The sequence below is a fragment of the Sebastes fasciatus genome, chromosome 8 (assembly GCF_043250625.1).
Source record: "Sebastes fasciatus isolate fSebFas1 chromosome 8, fSebFas1.pri, whole genome shotgun sequence".
NCBI classification, from domain to species: Eukaryota; Metazoa; Chordata; class Actinopteri; order Perciformes; family Sebastidae; genus Sebastes; species Sebastes fasciatus.
In genome coordinates this window covers 17,882,385-17,901,116 of record NC_133802.1, presented here as the reverse complement: position 1 = coordinate 17,901,116, position 18,732 = coordinate 17,882,385, and the positions used below count along the sequence as shown (strand labels likewise).

The following is an 18,732-nucleotide window of genomic DNA, read 5'->3' as shown; positions in this document are numbered from 1 at the left end:
ATATCTTCAAAAATCATTGTTACACACTAGTAAAATCCGTTACTGTAGGTTTATTATATTTATTTATATTTTGTTTAATTCACAGTGGTTATCCAATAAATGTGTATGTTTGTCAGTGTACTGCCTGGACTCAGTCAGAAGCGGCCTGTTGTACGTTCACTTTAAAAGATTGACCGAATAATGTAGTGGCCCGGTTTCCCCCAATGATGAGTAATAATCAATGAGTTTATCCAGAGCAAACATAATCTGCCGGGACTAACTGCACTCCACAGGGATAGTTTTTTTTATTCCAAGTATCAGAAAGATAATTTGACTATTTATGCTTCCAACACATCAACAACACCTTTAAAAGTATTTGCATGCTGTAAAACTAACCAACAGATTCACAGCGGTTTGCCTGTGACACAAAATACAAAGAGGGAAAAAACTCATCTGAAAAGTAAGTTTTTACTGTTTTTAAAAAAAGGCTTATTGTGGCATGGAGAGATGTTATTTTAGTGAGTTATTATTTATTATCTCAACAAAACATATGTATGGATACTGACTCTACCCCTCCCCCAACATGTTAAGCTCATGAGATCCATACTCCATGTATGTAAAGTGTGTGTGTGTGTTCATGTGTGTTTTGTTAGGTGAGCCATGGCGGCTGATCTGGATATGGTGAACTTGTTTATCATTGCCGGGGGAACGCTGGCGATTCCCATCCTGGCCTTCGTTGCTTCCTTCCTCCTCTGGCCCTCTGCACTCATTAAAGTGTATTACTGGTACGGTTTCACTCTATATGTTTAATACCGGATGTGAATTCCCTCTTATGAGCCAGAAATAATCATTCTATCACAAGTTTCCTTTCATTTTTTCTTTATATCTTCTGTGTGATCTGTTTGCAGTCCTTCATTGAAGCTATATGATGTTTACATTGAGTTACATATTCAAGTCTTTTATGGCTGCTCCACCATTCCTTCTAATAGAAACATTCTTCATGTCTTGTGCATTATTTTATCCACCTATCTCCCTAATATCAGCCTGGGTTTTAAAACAACACTCACATGCCTATATGTACTTTGAAAAGCATTGTTGGTCACTTTAATTTGACTTAGACTGTGTGTGTTGCATTAAAATTGACTTTAAAAAATGTGAGCCTATCCTTTTAAACACATTAATATTACTTTTATGAACATAAACTATGTGAAAGTGCATGTCAGTTAATTTTTTTATAAAGCCTGAATTCCTAAATTTGCCTCCACATTAAACCCTTAGTGTATCCGAGCCTTAACATGAAGCAAATTGGCAACACATGCTCATAATAATTTGCATCCATTATCACTTGGCCCAAATGTGAATTTCAGTGCCGTCGTGTCTGTGTGTGTAAAGGCTGAGACGAACTTGCTCCTCTTCAGGTACTGGAGGAGGACTCTGGGCCTGCAGGTGCGCTACGCAGACTGCGGTGGCTATCGCTTCTGTTACGCCTACAGAGGGAAGCCCGGGATGAGACCCTCCATTTTAATGCTGCACGGCTTCTCTGCTCACAAAGACACATGGCTCACTGTCGTCAAGGTCAGGGGGGCTGCAACACCAAACAAAACAGTTTGTTGCTATGAACTCACAGATTTCATCGAAAGAAACTTGCCATTTTTAAAAGAAGCCGTGACGAGATCAACATAACAAGATCACAGGTTGCTTATACTAATGTGAAACAACGAAATAGTTTCATTACGACTTTGAAGACATACACATGGAGGCACAGGCCACAAGAATTTGAAGCTTGTAAAAAGACTGCTTTTTTTAAGGGTTCACAAATTGAGATAAATTCAGAAATTGTAAGTGTCCAAAATTTGCTCAAATTAAACTGGTCAAATTCAATCTTTTTTTTTACTTTAGATGCAAAGGATGAGCTGTCAATCAGACATCTGTCCAATCAGGTTACAGTCTGTCAGTCAGATGATCCAAGAAAACAAAGTTCAGATGAGCGACTGGAAACATTGGACATCTGAATTTGTGAACTTGAATTTGTGAAAAATGTAGATTTTGAAACTGTAAATGTCACAGAGGAGAATTCAATTCAAGTTAATACATAAGTTCAGATAGACGGTTTCCAAAGTAAAATATTTTGATGCTATGAATTCAGTTGCTTATAAGATTCCAAGTGTTTCTTGGCTTCCATGCATACATTAGTAGTTTTAAGCTGTACTTTTTCTCTCTCCTACTGCTCTAGTATCTACCAAAACATCTGCACATAGTGTGTGTGGACATGCCTGGTCATGAGGGAACAACACGCACCAACACAGAGGATTACTCCATTCAGGGGCAGGTCAGGAGGATCCATCAGGTACACTGAAGAGAGATAAATTAAAAATACAAGGGTGTATATGTCAGGTACCTAAAATCAATCCACTGAATATCTTTTTTTTTTGTCCCTCGTTCTTCTCAGTTTGTGGAATCCATTCGCTTGAACAGGAAACCTTTCCATGTGGTTGGAACCTCCATGGGGGGAAATGTAGCCGGGGTCTACGCAGCCTACTACCCCTCAGAGATCTGTAGCATGACTCTCATCTGTCCAGACGGTCAGTCAGTGTGCGTGCATGTGTGCGTGTGTGCGTGCAACATCTTTAATGACCTTTTGAGTGTTTTGCCAAAAGAAAGGTCAGACTCAGAAATTTGTAAATATTTTTCACTTTAAAGCGGCTCTCTCACGTCTTCTGTGGCTCTGCAGGGAGCTTTTAAAAAAAAAGAAGAAATTAACCTTGATGATGTCATAATGATGTCATCTGGGCTTGGGTTTGGAGTTTCCAAGTTTTTTTGTTTTTTTTTACAGAAAACCTGCATTACAAACTGGGGGTGTGGAGTTTGAAAGGTTGTGGGCATTACCTCACTCAGACGAGAGCTCCGCTACTTCCATTAGCTGACTCTGCTTATTAAAAATATTTTTAATTAAGAAAAAGAACATTGTTCACAGATATTTGACAAAGAACATTTTCACTTTCTCCCACCCCCCCCCACTGCCTTGACAAAAAAACGTATAATAACATATCTACACAGGGAATGATGATTCAAAATTAAGTAGTGAAATAAAAAACATACATACAGATTAATTAATTAACATTTCACATAGGAAAATATACATATACATGCTTTGAAATATAAAGTTAATTAATGATATTATATATATATATATATATATATATAATAGCTGACTCTTCTTAGGACTTAAGATTTAGGTAACGTTTTTTTCAGGTAAAAACAGCACCACCATATTCTCTCTTGTAGTGTGAATGAAAGACGTTGGTAGATTACCTAAAAATATATAAACTAGTGGTCACATATAAAGTAGAAGCTTATTTTCTTTTAGACTAACAGTATATGTCCTCAGTTGGATCCATTTCCATTTGCCAGGGAGGGAGGATCTATTGAAAGACACTATTAAATTGCATCATGGGAAATGTAGGATCCAACATTTTAGGTGTTTGGCTTATATTAAAAACTCAAAGTCTGGATACCTTGGTTTCTGCTGTTTCAATTTTGTTTTTGAATATGTCTCTTGAAAGTCCCCCAACTAAGTGTAAAACTAAATAGCTGGATTGCCCCTTTAAAAGCAGATTAAATCACACAGAGCTTGGATTAATTTCATGCCTACAACCATTTGCTGTTTCCGCCAGTTTGTCTTTAAGAGTTTCATAATACTGATTATAAAGACTTACAAGACATGACCTGACATGATCATAATAACACACACGCACACCCTTAATTATTTCGCCTTTCCTCTGTAGTTTATCGTGTCCGTCATCACTTTCTAATCTGAAAAACATTTATTTTATCCTGTAGGTATAAGACACCCATGTGAGACCAAATTTGACAATCATCTGCAGGACTTGGAGCACAGCAATTACACATTAAACATCCCGCTGATCCCTACCACGCCCGAGGAGATGGAGGACATGTTCAGACTTTGTTCTCATGTTCGCTTTAAAATCCCTCAGCAGGTCAGGTCCACACTTCTTCTGAAAATGAAAGCATTATGGATTTCACTCTGCATGCACTCACAGCGGATGATAATATTCACTTTACTACAGTATTCAATGGTTGTGTGTTATTCTGCTGCTGTTTTGTTAGATTCTTCAAGGAATGGTAGATGTCCGACAGCCTCACAACACATTTTATGAAGAAGGTTAGTTCACAACATTTTAGCATTTCCCATGTAAGCGTACCATACAGTCATCCATACTAACACATTTGTTTCTTTTTTTTATATTAGTATTTATGGAGATTCTTGGTGAGACATCAAGATATGCCTTACAGGAGCACTTACATCTGATCACTGCACCTTTACAAGTGATATGGGGCAAAAAAGACCAGGTAACGTATATATATGATATCCCACAGTGACCCAGCAGCCTACATAAATACAAAAGTGATGATATGGCAGCTTTTGCTTCTAAACTAATCCCTACGATTCATGTGGCTGTGTACAAATAGTGGAGCGGATAGTGGAAAAATCATGCAAATAGTGATACAAGCCCCAAATTTGGCATGATGATACCAGAGGGGACACTTAGCAAATATAAACGATTGGCCACTTGAAAATCCAAGATTGAAATTCATCTACTTGGTTGATTTGAGTGATCTTGGTGTCAAATTATCTGTTTTCTAGCATGCTGGATCTAGTTTTAATGACTAGCATGTAACTGTAATATGGTGGCCATTTTGTGTCTGTTTAGTTGTCTGCTTCCTCATGAGAGCGTTGGGTCACAGCATTCAGGGACTTCCTATTGTTGCTGATGGCTTTGTCTCCTTGTGTGTCACAATGACCGTGCAAGATATTTCACTCTCACACACACACTTTCTCGGCGAGAAAATGAAACAGCTCGGTCTTGATGCTCGATTCCCTGGCCGCCATATTGCAGTTAAAAATTATTAAAATTATCAAAATGAGATCCAGCATGCTAGAAAACAGATAATTTGACACCAAGATCACTCAAATCGACCAAGTAGATGGATTTCTATGAGAGAAATCATTATCAGCAGGTCAATCTGGCTTAGTGACCCCTCTGCAATCACCATGCCAAATTTGGGACTTGTATCACTATTTGCACGATTTGACTGAAAAATTTATGTTATCCGCTCCACTAAAACTTGTAACTTGAAGGTAGTAGCTCAGGCTTCTCTCTGGTCTGAATAGAGAAAACTTCATATCTACACCCAGCCAACATTTGTATGTGGGGCCAATATGGGTGGTAAATGGGCTGGAAAATGGGCTCTATATGGGATAGTCCATGGGTTCCATAATGGCCCCGTGCCAATTGCCCTTGTGGGTTTCATGCAGGAGTACACTGGGTGTTATATGGGCCCAATCTGGGCAACATAAACCAAAACCCATCTTGGCCCCAGGTTTAAGTACTATGTGGGAACTACATGGCCTGAAATATGGGTTGTAAGTGGGTTTATCCACAGTTTCCATGTTGGCCCCATGCACTAATTTCCCAGTAGTGACCCAACTAGGACCCACACGGGTAGCCCACATGGGGAGCCCATGTGGGACCAACTTAGTTGATCCAAGTGGGCCCCATTTGTGTTGCCCATTCGGAGCCCATGCGCTAATTTCCCAGTAGTGACCCAACTAGGACCCACTTGGGTAGCCCACATGGGGAGCCCATGTGTGACCTACTTAGTTGATCCAAGTGGGCCCCAGATAAGATGCCCATTTTGGGTCCATACCCACTTGGTACCCAGGTACCCCTGGCATAACCCATGTAGGGCCCACATAACCATGTTGGCTGGGCATAAACGTGATAATTGTCCTGTATTTGTTGTGCAGGTGGTGGATGTCTCTGGAGCTACAGTCATTGCAGAGGTGTTGCCTGGATGCAGGGTGGACCTGCTGGACAACTGTGGTCACTCTGTGGTGATGGAGAGGCCCTCTCGGACAGCCAAACTCATCCTGGAGTTCATCATCATCATGCAGCAAGACGCCAAGGGTGGCACAAAGAAATCTTCCTGAACTAAAAGACTTGTGATAATAATCCCTTTTTCCACTGCAATGCTTCACATGTTCCTTGTACGTGACATGCATATATATGTATGCAGATGTCTAATCTTAAAAAAAAGTACATTAAGACAGAAAGCAAGGGATTATAAAGTGCTCTTAGAAAATGAATCGCATTTAATGTGTGCTGTAAAATGCATCCTGATAATAAAAGTCCCATGCATTTATCTGCATTGTATCAGTATGTGTGAGTGTATTCATACAGAGGAGCCTGTGCGGCTGCAGCAGGACCTCCTCCTCTTCACCCTCACTGTGTGCGCAGTGTTGCTGCAGCCTGGAGCCGAGCACAGCTGCCCGGTAACATCACTGACTCTACCGATAAACACCAACCCGCAAGCCCGCTGAATAAGCCAGAAAGCGAGCTGGTAAGGCTGTTGTTTCAACCTCTATGCTACTTCCCTTCTAGTCTAGCTAAGATCCCGACGTCAACCGTAGTAGTCACAGCCGTTAACGTCAACGGCTCGTAGACTGCTAGCTGTGTTAGCCGTGTTAGCTCGCTAGCTATGTTAGCCTGCGAGCTATGTTAGCTCGCGAGCTATGTTAGCTATGTTAGCTCGCTAGCTATGTTAGCTCGCTAGCTATGTTAGCTCGCTAGCTATGTTAGCTCGCTAGCTAGCAATTAGCTAAACTCTTTCCACTGGGGTTGTATTTAACGCTACGTTACCTCAGTGCATCCAAGCTATGTTAACAACTTATTAACATCTTTATCTGTTAAAATATATTTTATTTGCTTGCGGTATTTAAATGCATTGGATCGCTACTTTTAACAGCAGCTATCAAACAGACATTAGCTAGCTGGCTTCACTAGCATTCAGCCCTTAATAAGTCGTTATATGTTGCTAAGTAACTAAGTGGGTAACTTACTAAATGTAAATTAATGGGTTTATGTTCACTTAGTAGCGTCAAGTTTCACTTTCAAGTCAGTGGAATCGTGATTTATGTTATTTAGTTAGTTATATATTGTGGACTAACCACTGGCGCACTTTACACTATACATCCTATATACCACTTCATAGACTGCACATATGTACATATTACATGTATTTATTGACGGACTGCACACACTATGTTCACCCATCCACTCTGTATCTTTTATATCTCTATTATTGTTTTTAATAATGTGTGTATACCTTTACCTCTCCTGTGTTTCACTCTGTTTGCTGATGTTGCTGCTTTGACACCTGAATTTCCCTCCGGGGATTAATAAAGGCTCATCTTATTTTATCTTGTATATCTAAGTTAATTTACTTAGCAACTGTTCTGGAGCTTTTAACCAAATCACATTATCTTCATCAGCAGATGGAGTTTGCCACTTGTCGTGGAAATGCAGAGAGTAAACTTTGCAACCATTTCGTATTTAAAAGTTAGAATTTTTATTCCACTTGATGGTGAAGATAATGTGATTAAACATCCTCAAACTAAATGCTACTAAATGGACCTTGCTGTGAGATTGTTTTGTCAAATACAAATGCTGTTTTACAAGCATGCACATGTATTCAATCACAAGTGCTTGAATACAGTAGTGCATTTAATCCACAAAGTGAGCACCTCCTAAGTAAACAAGTAGAACATTATTCATGTACACCCACACAGGTACTCTCATCTGTACTGGAAAAACACATGATTTGACTACATGACTCTACATGATTGTGTCAGTCATATTCTGCATAACTTTGTTACAGCTCATGTTAATGTGACTGTTTTTTCACAGGTGAAATTGAATTAAGCCAAAGCGTATCTGTTCCCTCTCTATTTTGGTTCTGACCAAGTGGGTATTGTTCTACAAATGGATAATGGAGACTGGGGCCATAGGGTAAGAGATGGATAGAAGTCAGACTAGAAATAAGAGCAATGTCAGATGTTTGTTTCTGATGTGTTAAATTCACTCTGTTGCCAGTTTAGTTTTACATCTAGCATCTAAAACTAATGCAGTCTTAATAACTTCCCTGCAGTAGTCCTTCCTTCATGAAGGTTGTAATGTTGGGATTTGACTAAAACTGTTTTAGAGAGGTGTTGATTTGACTTTTTGATCATTTTGGAGGCTGTAGTTTGTGGTGCTGTTGAATTGTATTGCGTTATTCTGAAAGGTGTTTCTAATATTTAGTCGCATTGGTATTAATGGAGTGGACACAAATGTTAGAAACACTTAATGTGTCACTATAATGTAATATAATTCAACACACAGCACCACAAACTACATGGTTTATCGCAGGGCCTTTGTATTAGACTCCATTTATTTAACTAGCTTGGCACCTGAAATTCACACTGTTCATGTTATCACCTACAGCTTATTTTAACTTCACAAAAACCTTTGATTCTTATCCTCTTCTGTTCCTTTTTGCCATAGATGAGTACTCCTGTTACCTTGAATGTGGGAGGCCACTTGTACACCACCAGTTTATCCACCCTGCAGCGCTACCCAGACTCCATGCTGGGTGCCATGTTCCGTGGAGATTTTCCCACAACCCGCGATTCCAAAGGGAATTATTTCATCGATCGCGATGGGACACTTTTCCGGTACATCCTGAACTTCCTGCGGACATCTGAGCTTACCCTCCCCTTGGACTTCACAGAGACAGACCTCCTGAGGAAAGAGGCGGACTTCTACCAGATCGAACCTTTAATCCTGTGCCTTAACGATCCCAAGCCGCTGTACCCTCCTGACATCTTTGAGCAGGTCGTGGAGCTCTCCAGCACTCGGAAACTGTCCAAATATTCAAACCCGGTCGCTGTTATCATCACACAGCTAACCATCACCACAAAGGTTCACGGTCTGCTGGAAGGTATTTCCAACAACTTCACCAAGTGGAACAAACACATGATGGACACCAGAGACTGCCAGGTGTCTTTCACCTTCGGACCATGTGACTATCACCAAGAGGTGGCCCTAAGGGTTCACCTCATGGACTACATCATGAAACAAGGCTTCACCATCCGCAACACGCGTGTGCATCACATGAGTGAGCGTGCAAACGAGAACACGGTGGAGCATCACTGGACTTTCTGTAGACCAGCTCACAAAGTTGAAGACTGAGTTACAGCAGCGTCGTCATGGGGGACATTACTGTTTGATTTGTCTTCATATTACACAAGTCCTGATCAAAAAGACAACAAATGTTGACCTGTTTCAGTAATGTATCACTAATAATGATTTTTGTTTTCTTATTTTGATAAATGTGGTACAGTGGCACAAGGCTCAAAGTCCAGACAGATGGCATAAAAACAATGAATGAATGTGAATTATTGATCTATTCGCCTGTTTCGAGTTTAAGAACTCTTTGTCTGCTTATTTGAGATTTCTTGAAAAATGAATACTTCATTGAGGTTAAGGTCTCAATACAAAAATGGCAATTCTCTTGAAGCTGAAAGACCCTACAACAATGATTTTATTACGATTTTATTTATTTAGGGACACAATTATACCCCAACAATGCTAAAAATGTGGGCACATTGATTTTTATTGGAATAATTGTGATTTAATGTGGTTCCAATACCTGCATCTGTTTATTCTGAAGTCAGTGATAAAGTGATTGTAAAACAGTTAGCCATGATTTAAGACTCTATGCCTAAATAAAGTATCAAATCTATGTCTTAACATGCATTAATATGCATTTAGGTCACAATTTCAGGGGGAAAGAGTTGATTGTAAAAAGTTTGTACCACGTACTCAAGCTGTCTTGGTCATGTTTTGGACTACAGACACTGAAACATTTTTGATCCCGAGTTGTCAGGAGTGAACCTTTTTTAATAATAATAAATTATGATTATTTAGCCCAATTTACAGTAGATCTTAAACTAGTCTCTTAGCTCTCTTATCTCGTTGTATGGTACTATTTCTGAAGACCCTAGTCGTTGTTGCATGTGTCTGATTGTCTTGTGTTTGTATATGTATTTGTGTGCTTTGCAGTATTATGTCATACTGTTACAGTTTAGAGCTCATATAAACAGTGATGTGTCATTCCAGCCAAAATAAACCCATTTGTGTATTTGTCAGTCATTAGTTTTGTCTTATGGCTGAACTTTTCACCTTAACTTGATGTTTTGCACTAATATTTACCTACTGTATGTCAGCTATTCAAACATCCAACCACTTAAAAGCTCCTTGCAAGAGCTTGTTCTAGCACATGTGGCAAATTGTGTTGCTAACCATTTTAATCAGTATTTGAGCAATGTGGCATCAATTTTAAAAATAGTTTTTACAAAATGTTTTCTGGCAAAGTTACATTCATAATTGTGATTCAAGTGGAGAGCTGCAGGCCTTATGCCAAGCTGCCAGTTGGCCATCATGCTTTCACTTATTTCCTGTTGTAAAACACAAATTAAAGATAGCAGCTAATGATGTCCTCAATGACATTTTCCTGTCAAAAAAACTAATTTCTAAATTGAATACCAGGAACAAAATGTTTTAGTAATGCAGTTCCGATCATTCATTGATTGAAAATAAGTGGAAGCACAAACTAGCTGTGTCAAACTACTTTGTGACATTAACTTAGTTTTTGTTTTCCATTGCAACCCTTTGGCATCATTGGATTTCCATCCAGTGACCTATTTTGTAGATTATTTACTGAATCCCAATAGAAAAGGCATTACAAAACAAGAAACATGCTGAAACATCTATACATTCATCAAGATTTTACAACCACACCAGGCTATATTTGTTTGTTTGTGTTCATGACACTACACAATGTAAAGTTTTTAAGACATGAAAACCAATTTAATTTAAAATTTTGAAATAAGAAAGTATTCTAAAGATGTCCATTATGCAGATCTCATCTTCCATATAAATGCCACGGTAATATTAGTTTGACAACTGCTTTTGGCCAAGTCAGAAACAAACAAAAATGAGGTGTACATTTCAGTACATTCAATACATTGATTTAGACTTGCATTGCTACTCATTGATGGGCTGAACTTCATAGACAAAAAGCTTTCAAATAATGCTGTACCAGTAGTCTTCAATTTAATTTATTCAAAAACTTTCCAGGAAGACAATTTGCCAGGGTGACTACAGTCTCATTAAGTGTCAATAGTTGCTCTAATGCGGTTATGTTACTTATGCATAAAATGACGGAATGCCTACAGAAACCCTTTTAATTATTTTTTTTTGTATTTATGAAAAGAAAAAAATATATATATATAATAATATAATAAATAAATATATAATAAAATAAATAATATATAATATAAAAAAATAATATAATAAATATATATATAATACAATAAATAATATATAATTAAATAAATAAATATAATCAAATAAATAATATAATATAATATAATATTAAAATAAATAATATATATATATATATAAAAACTTTAGCTGTTTTTTATTTGTATTTTCTGTATTTTGTTCTTAATCTTACTGCAGTGTTCAGTGTGACACATAACCGGATGTTTGCACAATATGCCAGGGTGACTACAGTCTCATTATGTGTCAATAGTTGCTCTAATGCTGTTATGTTACTTATGCACAAAATGGCGGAATGCCTACAGAAACCCTTTTAATTATTTATTTTTGTATTTACGAAAAGAAAAAAATAATATATATAATTATATAATAAATAAATACTAAATAAAATAAATAATATATAATAAAATAAAAAAATATAATAAATATATATAATAAAATAAATATAATATATAATATAATAATAAAATAAATAATATAGATATATATATTTATATATATGTATAAAAACTTTACCTGTTTTTTTAATGTGTATTTTCTGTATTTTCTTCTTAATCTTACCGCAGTGTTCAGTGTGACACATAACCGGATGTATGCACATAAACAACCGGATGTTACGACCCTTCTGTTCTCTTCCTCAGTGCGTTCGTTTTGTACACCAATGTCGAGCTTCCGTATGTTCCTCTTTACATTCTAGAACACCGCCTGTCGTTTGCTTTACGCCAGGTTACAAAACGAGCTCACCCTCTCCTCACTGCCAGTTGCTCTTGTATGTAACAAGTTTAAAGCAAGGACATGTTGTTAAAAGCACAGACTGCATAAGAAAGAGCAGAGTTTCCCTGCCGCATTGTAGACGGGTTATATCCATACAAGACTTCTGTGTGTGTCTGTACACCAGGATGTTTACTAGGAGTAATAATATCAGATATATACTGAGTCTTGTCCCGGGTAAACGTCTTGGGACGTACCGGTTTCTCCCCATCTTCTTCTGCATCGGAGGCGTTATGGAGTGGATCATGATCAACGTGAGGATAGGACAAGAGACTTTCTGTGAGTACAACTTCACACAAATTGAGTTTATTTAAGACAGTAAAATATTATTTTTTACTTGTAAGCTATATAAAATAATATACACCTGAAGTGCAACTACCTTTGTTTACATTTTATTTATTACATTACCTTATCTGTTTTACAAGTGCAATTAACTCTGTTTACATTACATCTATTTTTATACTTCTAGTGTAACACTTCTGTTTATATTTATTTATTGCATCTACTTTATATTTCATACCTCTAGTGTAATACCTCTGTTTATATTTATTTATTACATCTACCCTACCTATTCTACATGTGCAATTACCTCTGTTTACATTACATCTATTTTCATATTTTATACTTCTAGTGTAACACTTCTGTTAATATTTATTTATTACATCTAATTTACCTGTTTTATTTGCTTCATAACTGTGTGTGTATTTTACCTGTTATATGTTTTATCTGCCTCGTTTAGTCTTGTCAAGTATTTGTTTTAAAGCACTGACCAGAAGTGGCAAACTATGAATCTCGTTGTATTTAATACAATGACAATAAAGCTTTCTATTCTATTCTATTCTATATAAACTAGCTGACGTTAATATGATGTTGACTTGTTAGCCCATCTTTTGAGTGTTAAAAACAAATAATAGACCAAAAACTTTCTTAGTGAGAGCCTTAGCCAGCTGGTAGCATTAGATATATTATAACATGTCAGAGTGTGTTTATTACTTTATGTCTGGCAAAGCTGCTTCACTTGATTTTAAATAGTTTTAACGATGCAAAAATTGCCATGTGGCATGTTTCAGTGACTTAATGTGGGCCTACTACTGTTATGGACACAACAACAACACCCTTGTTGACCTTTCAAATAATATGTCCTCTAACTTTCCTCTCCTCCTCTGCTCCTCCACTCACTGTCGTTAGAAAATGTGGGAAAAGTGAGAGAAAGATGGAAAAACAGGCATTTTTAAGTACCCAGTACAGACAGTTAGATGCGTCATGCAGCTGGAGGACACTGTATGTACTAGAGCTGCTGAAAGAGAAATAAATATCACAATATATCTTGACTCAGTACCACATTATCTATGAAATTTATATTTTTATGTTATTTCACCCATCAGCAGCTACTACTCATCATTTCTTCTTCTTCTTATTCTTATGTGCAACACTGACTTAAATTAACTGTACAATAAGTTGTGCAATAATTCAACTGTGCAATACTCTGGCACTAATACTGCAACTATACTGTACATTACAATAAATATTCTTATTTAATTCGTATTTATACTATTACTCTAGATATATTGAGTTATATATTGTAGCATTATGTACATTTTACATACTCCTTTATTTCTATTTTTCTTATAATTCTTTATGCTTATATATAAGATCAACTGTAATGTAATTTCCCCCGGGGAATAATAAAGTATTTCTGATTATGACATAAACTACACGTGGGTGATATTGTTTCAAACTAACAAATCATCAGTGGGAATTTATATCATTAGACCCTGATGCAGACATTCAAACTAGGAAAAGATACTGTACATCATTATAATATGACAACAAAAATCTGAGATTATATTGAGAGGATCATCACCAGTGGTGGAAGAAATACTCAGGTTCTTTAGCAATACCACAATGTAAAAGTACCCTTCCATTCAAAATGTTACTTAATGTACTTCAAATAAAAAATAGAAGTAGTCATCATCCCTTTCAACATATTTATTGTTAAGATATATTATATTATTATTTATGTTTTTTTTGTATTAATCAACTCATTTCATCTATAAAATGTCAGGAAATATAGAAATATTAAATGAAAATTTAATTTACAGCGTTATAACCGAGAAAAGCAGCAAATCCTCACATTTGAGAAGCTAGAACTAAAGAAGTTTGGGCATTTTTGCTTGATAAATAACTTAAACAATTAACCCATCATCAAAATTGTTGCTGACTAATTTGCTTTTGATCGACCAATTAATTAATTGACTAATTATTTCAACTCTAATATATTATATCATAGGATTTTAAGTCTTGATGCATTCATCTTTAAGCAACCTTTTTTAATGTTGTACCTGGTAGAGGTTGAGCTAATTACCTTATGTACTGTTTAGTACTTTACTTAGAAACTGATCACATGCTTTGTATGTAAAATGTACGCATGAGTCTTCAAAGTAACCTCAAACTTAGTACTTTAGGACAGTATTTTCCACCGCTGCACATATTTTTTGATTTTGCATTAATATCTCTGTAGCTACACCTGTAGAGAGTAGGAACATACTGGATCACTCAAAAGATTTAAAAAGGAAAATAATGTGTTTCTACTCTGACTGAACCAACATCCATTTATTCCAGATGTGCTCAAATATGCCATTTCAGGAGTCAAGTCCTCTCGTGTTAAAAAAAAAGAAGCTGCCCTGCATATTTGATCCTGTAGTATTCTGAGGCCATTTAAGGACACAGAAAATTGTTTTGCTCTACAGAGAACAGACTCTCAATTTTCGTTCCTCAGCTTGCACATTTAAGTAGTTTCCCTATCTGTTGTAGTTGCTCTTTATTCTGCAGGATAACTTGTAGGTCTTTTTCACAGAAGAGAATTTGACATGTCACAGTTGGAAAAGCACAAGTGAAAATTACTTGTAAAATATCATAACTCAATTCCAGCTGTTTTGGTTACAGTGTCCTGGTATAGACCCTTTTCACTGCAGACATTTTGATTTGCCATTGCAGGAAAAGCACAGGTGAAAACAAGTTAACAATAAAGATGACTCAGTTGGAGTGCAGTCATTATTAATGTTATTGACCACTGCAGCTTTAACTGTATCAAAACTGCCTATGTTACATCTCATTTCAGTCTGTTAATTCTGTTTTCCAGATGATGTCTACCGAAGAAAGCAATCAGAACGGGGTTACCAGCAGAAGATAGCAGACGGCTTGATAGCTCCCAATGAGCCTGCAGCCAAGTGAACGATGATCGGATTTAATGTGGACTTTACGTGTCGTCTAAGGACACATTCCTTGGACTCTCGCTCCCTTACTAGTTTCCAACAGGCTGGAATGGACTTCATAGCGTGTTACAACAACCGTTTCGCAATTATGAAGGAGTCAAGAGTGAAAGACTGATGGAGAAACATGCAAGTTTATTGTTAATATGATCTTCAGTTGAAGAAACATTAGCCGTTATAAAACCACTGGTGTTAGCTCAAATGAAACAATGAAATAATCTCATATTGATTTGAATTATAAGAACATTGCATAGCACCTGCCAAGACAAAACAGTCTCAACCAAATTTGAACAAAAGAAAAAAATACAGAGATGTCTTACCTTTGTTTAAATCTGGTTCTGTAATTCTTTGTGATTATAAGAGGTCTTACACTGTATGGTAGATTTGAGTATATAAAATGTGACTTAAGAACTACATTTTGCAAATGGTATTTTTACTATTTGTGTATCTGCATCCTTCATTTACCTCCCTCGAAAGCATGCATTGGTTATTTCAGCCGTCCCATCCGATAGGGAGAGACTGCAGACAGATGAAGCTGTTGGGGTGGTTCGACAGCGTGACGGGGTTCCCTTCCAGTCTCACCTCGTCCATGTTGGTCCGGATGTAGTGACTGCTGTTACCTTTGCAGAACGTCTCATCTGTTATTGTCGAGATCTTGTTGTTCTGCAGAACAGACACAGGACAAACAATCCAACGACACACAATTTGCCCATCATGTATCTACTACTACTGGCTCCGACCGCAGACTGAAAACAAACAAATAGCTTCTGCAGAGCTTCTCTGATTGATTGCAGTGAATTACATACTGTATGAACTTACATGCAGGTGCACAGCTTGAAGAGACTCTGGAAGTTGGGGCACTGCTGTCAGTTCATTGTTTCCAAGGTAAAGATAAGCCAGTCTTGTGAGTTTCTGTAACAACAAAAGACCACTGTTATCAAATATCTAAACACATGCAAAGTACATAATGTCTGCAACATTTCAACATGAGATCAGTGGGCTGACTTACTTTAAAAGCAGTTGCCTTTACACCCTGGGTTTTAAGCCGGTTGAAATTGGCATTGAATGACACCAGGTTGACGGGCAGCATGGGAAGTTTAGTCAGTCTGTTATCTGCAAGAGTGAGCTCCTCAAGATTTGGAAGTTTTGAAAAAGCTCCATCGTCTATTTCAGCGATGAGATTCCCAGTCAGGTCGATTCTTCTTAATGTGGCTGGGGGGGAAAAAAACAAACAACGCAAAACGGAGAAGGCTCGAAAGATGACATTCACTGAGGAGCTAACTATCATAATGACTAATATTTACCCATGTCTGCAAAGTCTTTGTTTCTTATTTTTGTGATTTTGTTGAAACGTGCATAGAGATATCCTGTTTCCTTTGGCAGTGCTGGGATGGCGGACATTTCTGGTGACACCTCCTCACAGTAAACCGATCCAATCAGGCAAACACACAGCAGGCATGTCGGCATCTCTGAAAACATCACAATGTTTTTTCGTCAACTTTGCACAGAAAAACGTTTTGTTTTTTCCTTATTCTTCTTATAAGTCGACTAATTGGTCTCAGCGATGTGACTGTGCAGCTTAAAACTACACACAGTTTAGCTGAGGACACTTGATCAGCCCCATTATTACATAATCTGGGCTTTAGCTACATTCACAAAAATGTGGAAGAAAGCCTCAACAAGTGTTGCACAATCTGCTTTGAAACAGTTGTTGAAAACTTCCGTCTGTTTAAACAAACCTTACCGTGGGCTTCTGGAGCTGCTTGGTCAGGGTCGATGTCTTGAACGGTATAGTCTTGAAAGTTTGAAGAACTGACGTTCTGTAAAAAGGAGACATCTTCATGATAGCTGTTCTTTTCCTCCCAACTCTAGATGCATTTCATCCACTCCGCTCATTTACAGTGTTTAAACGCCAAAAGATATTTTTACCCTTGGTTTTCTCGCTTCCATGTATTCGCCTTTTGCTGCAGAAGACAGTATCCATGGGAGCATAACAGATGTGAAAATTAAAGTCCTTAATTGCATCATTGTGTCTTAGTTGCTGGTGAGAGACGAGAGTGTCTGTCTGCTAGGCGGGGATCGGAGGTGCATGTGAGCAGGAAAATTTTCCATCCAGTTTTTGTATTAAGCTGCCAGTATACTGTTGAGTAAGAAAAGGAGACAAGCTTTAACTCAATACATGCTGTGTTTGTGTTGCTGTCAGTGGTCAGGGCGATTCTAAAGACTACATAATGTATTTTTTTGTAGCAAACGGACAAGAAATGTGTCTGTTGACACTGAGCGCAAAGTGATTATTGAAATATATGCAGGCATAAACCTAATGAATGCTGCTTTTACATTTTACTTTAACTGACAAAAGAATGTTGTTACTGGAAAAACGGAGCGGTCCTGAGTTCCAGTAATTGATGGGAAAAATGGGTGTGATTTATGAAAGAAATTGCCAAAGCACGCACTGAACTGGAGAGAGAAAACTATTTTGAATATGTCCCTTTTCATACCTCAGTCCAAATACCAACTCAATAAAAGCAGTTAATGTGCTCTGTCTCTTTAGGAGAGGGCTCTACCCTTATTAGAAGTGACTCTATTTCTGAAAGAACAGTCATTTTAAAGGGTGATGGAATATTTTTCTTTTGTTTGTTTATTAATCAGTTTGCCATAGATGAGTTCTGGTGTGCAGTAGGGCTGGGCAATATATCGATATTATGTTGATATTGCGATAAGTGAAAAGAGATTAGATATCGTCTTAGATTTTGGATATCATAATATAAGTGTTGTCTTTTCCTGGTTTTAAAGGCTACATTACAGTACAATGGTGTGATTTTCTGAACTTACCAGACTGTTTTAGCTGTTCTATTATTTGCCTTTACCCACTTAGTCATTACATCCAGATAACCTGTGATTATTTATCGTGATTTTCTCCACATCGCCCAGCTCTAGTGTGCAGCTGTATCCCTTTTCTGACTTATGATGAACATTTTAACATTCAAACATCTGAATAGTTACAAAATGTATCTTCAGCAGTTTCCGTTAGACAATGTAGTTTTGTTTTTTAATGAATACAGTTAACACCTTTTCTCTAACAGACATGGTTTAACATTATGTGAAGTATTACAAAATCACACCCGGGAAATGTACATGCTTCCTCTCTGCAGACAGATAATACAACCGCTACCGTTACCGTTACAACTACTCTGCATACAGCGAATAACCACTTATCACCACTCACTCTCAAATATAGTGCTGAAACGATAAGTCAATTAATCGATTAGTTGATCGGGCAGAAAGTGAATCAACAACAATTTGGATTAACAGTCAATCACAAGTCCTTTTATTGTGCAAAAAACGCCAAACAAGCTCTGGTTCCAGCTTTTTAAATGGGAGGATTTGCTTTTTTTCTGTTTTATCTCATAGAGAATTGAATATCTTTGGGTTTTGGGCAAACAAAACGAGCAACTTGAAGATAT

At 37.2% G+C, this 18,732-nt stretch overlaps 4 protein-coding genes and 1 long non-coding RNA gene across 9 annotated transcripts; 3 read left to right on the top strand and 2 right to left on the bottom strand.

Moving 5' to 3' along the window:
* The first annotated feature begins 180 nt into the window (after positions 1-180).
* On the top strand, positions 181-6,098 carry abhd6b (abhydrolase domain containing 6, acylglycerol lipase b). The gene is made up of 8 exons (XM_074644003.1): positions 181-764; positions 1,398-1,554; positions 2,213-2,326; positions 2,429-2,561; positions 3,820-3,977; positions 4,108-4,162; positions 4,250-4,350; positions 5,810-6,098. The coding sequence occupies exons 1-8, from the start codon at positions 640-642 to the stop codon at positions 5,990-5,992; spliced, it is 1,026 nt and encodes a 341-aa protein (XP_074500104.1). The 5' UTR covers positions 181-639; the 3' UTR covers positions 5,993-6,098.
* Positions 716-7,311, bottom strand: LOC141772700 (uncharacterized). 2 transcript variants are annotated; one of them, XR_012594946.1, is made up of 5 exons: positions 7,174-7,311; positions 3,911-3,995; positions 3,353-3,401; positions 2,278-2,331; positions 716-1,564 (listed from the first exon to the last, which is right to left on the bottom strand). It is a non-coding gene; the product is annotated as an uncharacterized LOC141772700 (long non-coding RNA). The 2 variants fall into 2 exon arrangements; XR_012594945.1 differs by lacking the exon at positions 716-1,564 and having other exon boundaries at positions 2,253-2,331.
* Positions 6,258-10,030, top strand: kctd6b (potassium channel tetramerization domain containing 6b). 3 transcript variants are annotated; one of them, XM_074644004.1, is made up of 3 exons: positions 6,258-6,402; positions 7,749-7,850; positions 8,385-10,030. In XM_074644004.1, exons 2-3 carry the CDS (start codon positions 7,824-7,826, stop codon positions 9,069-9,071), a joined length of 714 nt encoding a protein of 237 aa, XP_074500105.1. In that variant the 5' UTR covers positions 6,258-6,402; positions 7,749-7,823; the 3' UTR covers positions 9,072-10,030. The 3 variants fall into 3 exon arrangements, with proteins under 3 accessions (XP_074500105.1, XP_074500106.1, XP_074500107.1); XM_074644005.1 differs by having other exon boundaries at positions 6,263-7,379; positions 7,432-7,850; XM_074644006.1 differs by lacking the exon at positions 7,749-7,850 and having other exon boundaries at positions 6,271-6,402.
* Positions 10,031-11,968: 1,938 nt separating this feature from the next.
* On the top strand, positions 11,969-15,576 carry uqcc5 (ubiquinol-cytochrome c reductase complex assembly factor 5). The gene is made up of 2 exons (XM_074644002.1): positions 11,969-12,275; positions 15,139-15,576. The coding sequence occupies exons 1-2, from the start codon at positions 12,125-12,127 to the stop codon at positions 15,228-15,230; spliced, it is 243 nt and encodes an 80-aa protein (XP_074500103.1). The 5' UTR covers positions 11,969-12,124; the 3' UTR covers positions 15,231-15,576.
* ognb (osteoglycin, paralog b) lies at positions 15,384-17,367 on the bottom strand. 2 transcript variants are annotated; one of them, XM_074644000.1, is made up of 6 exons: positions 17,198-17,367; positions 17,013-17,088; positions 16,573-16,737; positions 16,278-16,480; positions 16,088-16,180; positions 15,384-15,931 (listed from the first exon to the last, which is right to left on the bottom strand). In XM_074644000.1, the coding sequence occupies exons 1-6, from the start codon at positions 17,294-17,296 to the stop codon at positions 15,761-15,763; spliced, it is 807 nt and encodes a 268-aa protein (XP_074500101.1). In that variant the 5' UTR covers positions 17,297-17,367; the 3' UTR covers positions 15,384-15,760. The 2 variants fall into 2 exon arrangements, with proteins under 2 accessions (XP_074500101.1, XP_074500102.1); XM_074644001.1 differs by having other exon boundaries at positions 17,013-17,063.
* Positions 17,368-18,732: the final 1,365 nt, after the last annotated feature.

Bases quoted from the DNA above. Each gene is read 5' to 3' on its own strand.
- ognb (XM_074644000.1), bottom strand. From the start codon at position 17,296: ATGATGCAATTAAGGACTTTAATTTTCACATCTGTTATGCTCCCATGG. The intron at 16,738-17,012 runs GTAAGGTTTGTT...TGATGTTTTCAG, and splicing joins AGCAGCTCCAGAAGCCCACG to AGATGCCGACATGCCTGCTG. The intron at 16,181-16,277 runs GTAAGTCAGCCC...TTGTTGTTACAG, and splicing joins TAAAGGCAACTGCTTTTAAA to AAACTCACAAGACTGGCTTA.
- kctd6b (XM_074644004.1), top strand. From the start codon at position 7,824: ATGGATAATGGAGACTGGGGCCATAGG. The intron at 7,851-8,384 runs GTAAGAGATGGA...TTTTTGCCATAG, and splicing joins ATGGAGACTGGGGCCATAGG to ATGAGTACTCCTGTTACCTT.
- abhd6b (XM_074644003.1), top strand. From the start codon at position 640: ATGGCGGCTGATCTGGATATGGTGAACTTGTTTATCATTGCCGGGGGA. The intron at 765-1,397 runs GTACGGTTTCAC...GCTCCTCTTCAG, and splicing joins CTCATTAAAGTGTATTACTG to GTACTGGAGGAGGACTCTGG. The intron at 4,351-5,809 runs GTAACGTATATA...TTTGTTGTGCAG, and splicing joins TATGGGGCAAAAAAGACCAG to GTGGTGGATGTCTCTGGAGC.
- uqcc5 (XM_074644002.1), top strand. From the start codon at position 12,125: ATGTTTACTAGGAGTAATAATATCAGATATATACTGAGTCTTGTCCCG. The intron at 12,276-15,138 runs GTGAGTACAACT...TCTGTTTTCCAG, and splicing joins GATAGGACAAGAGACTTTCT to ATGATGTCTACCGAAGAAAG.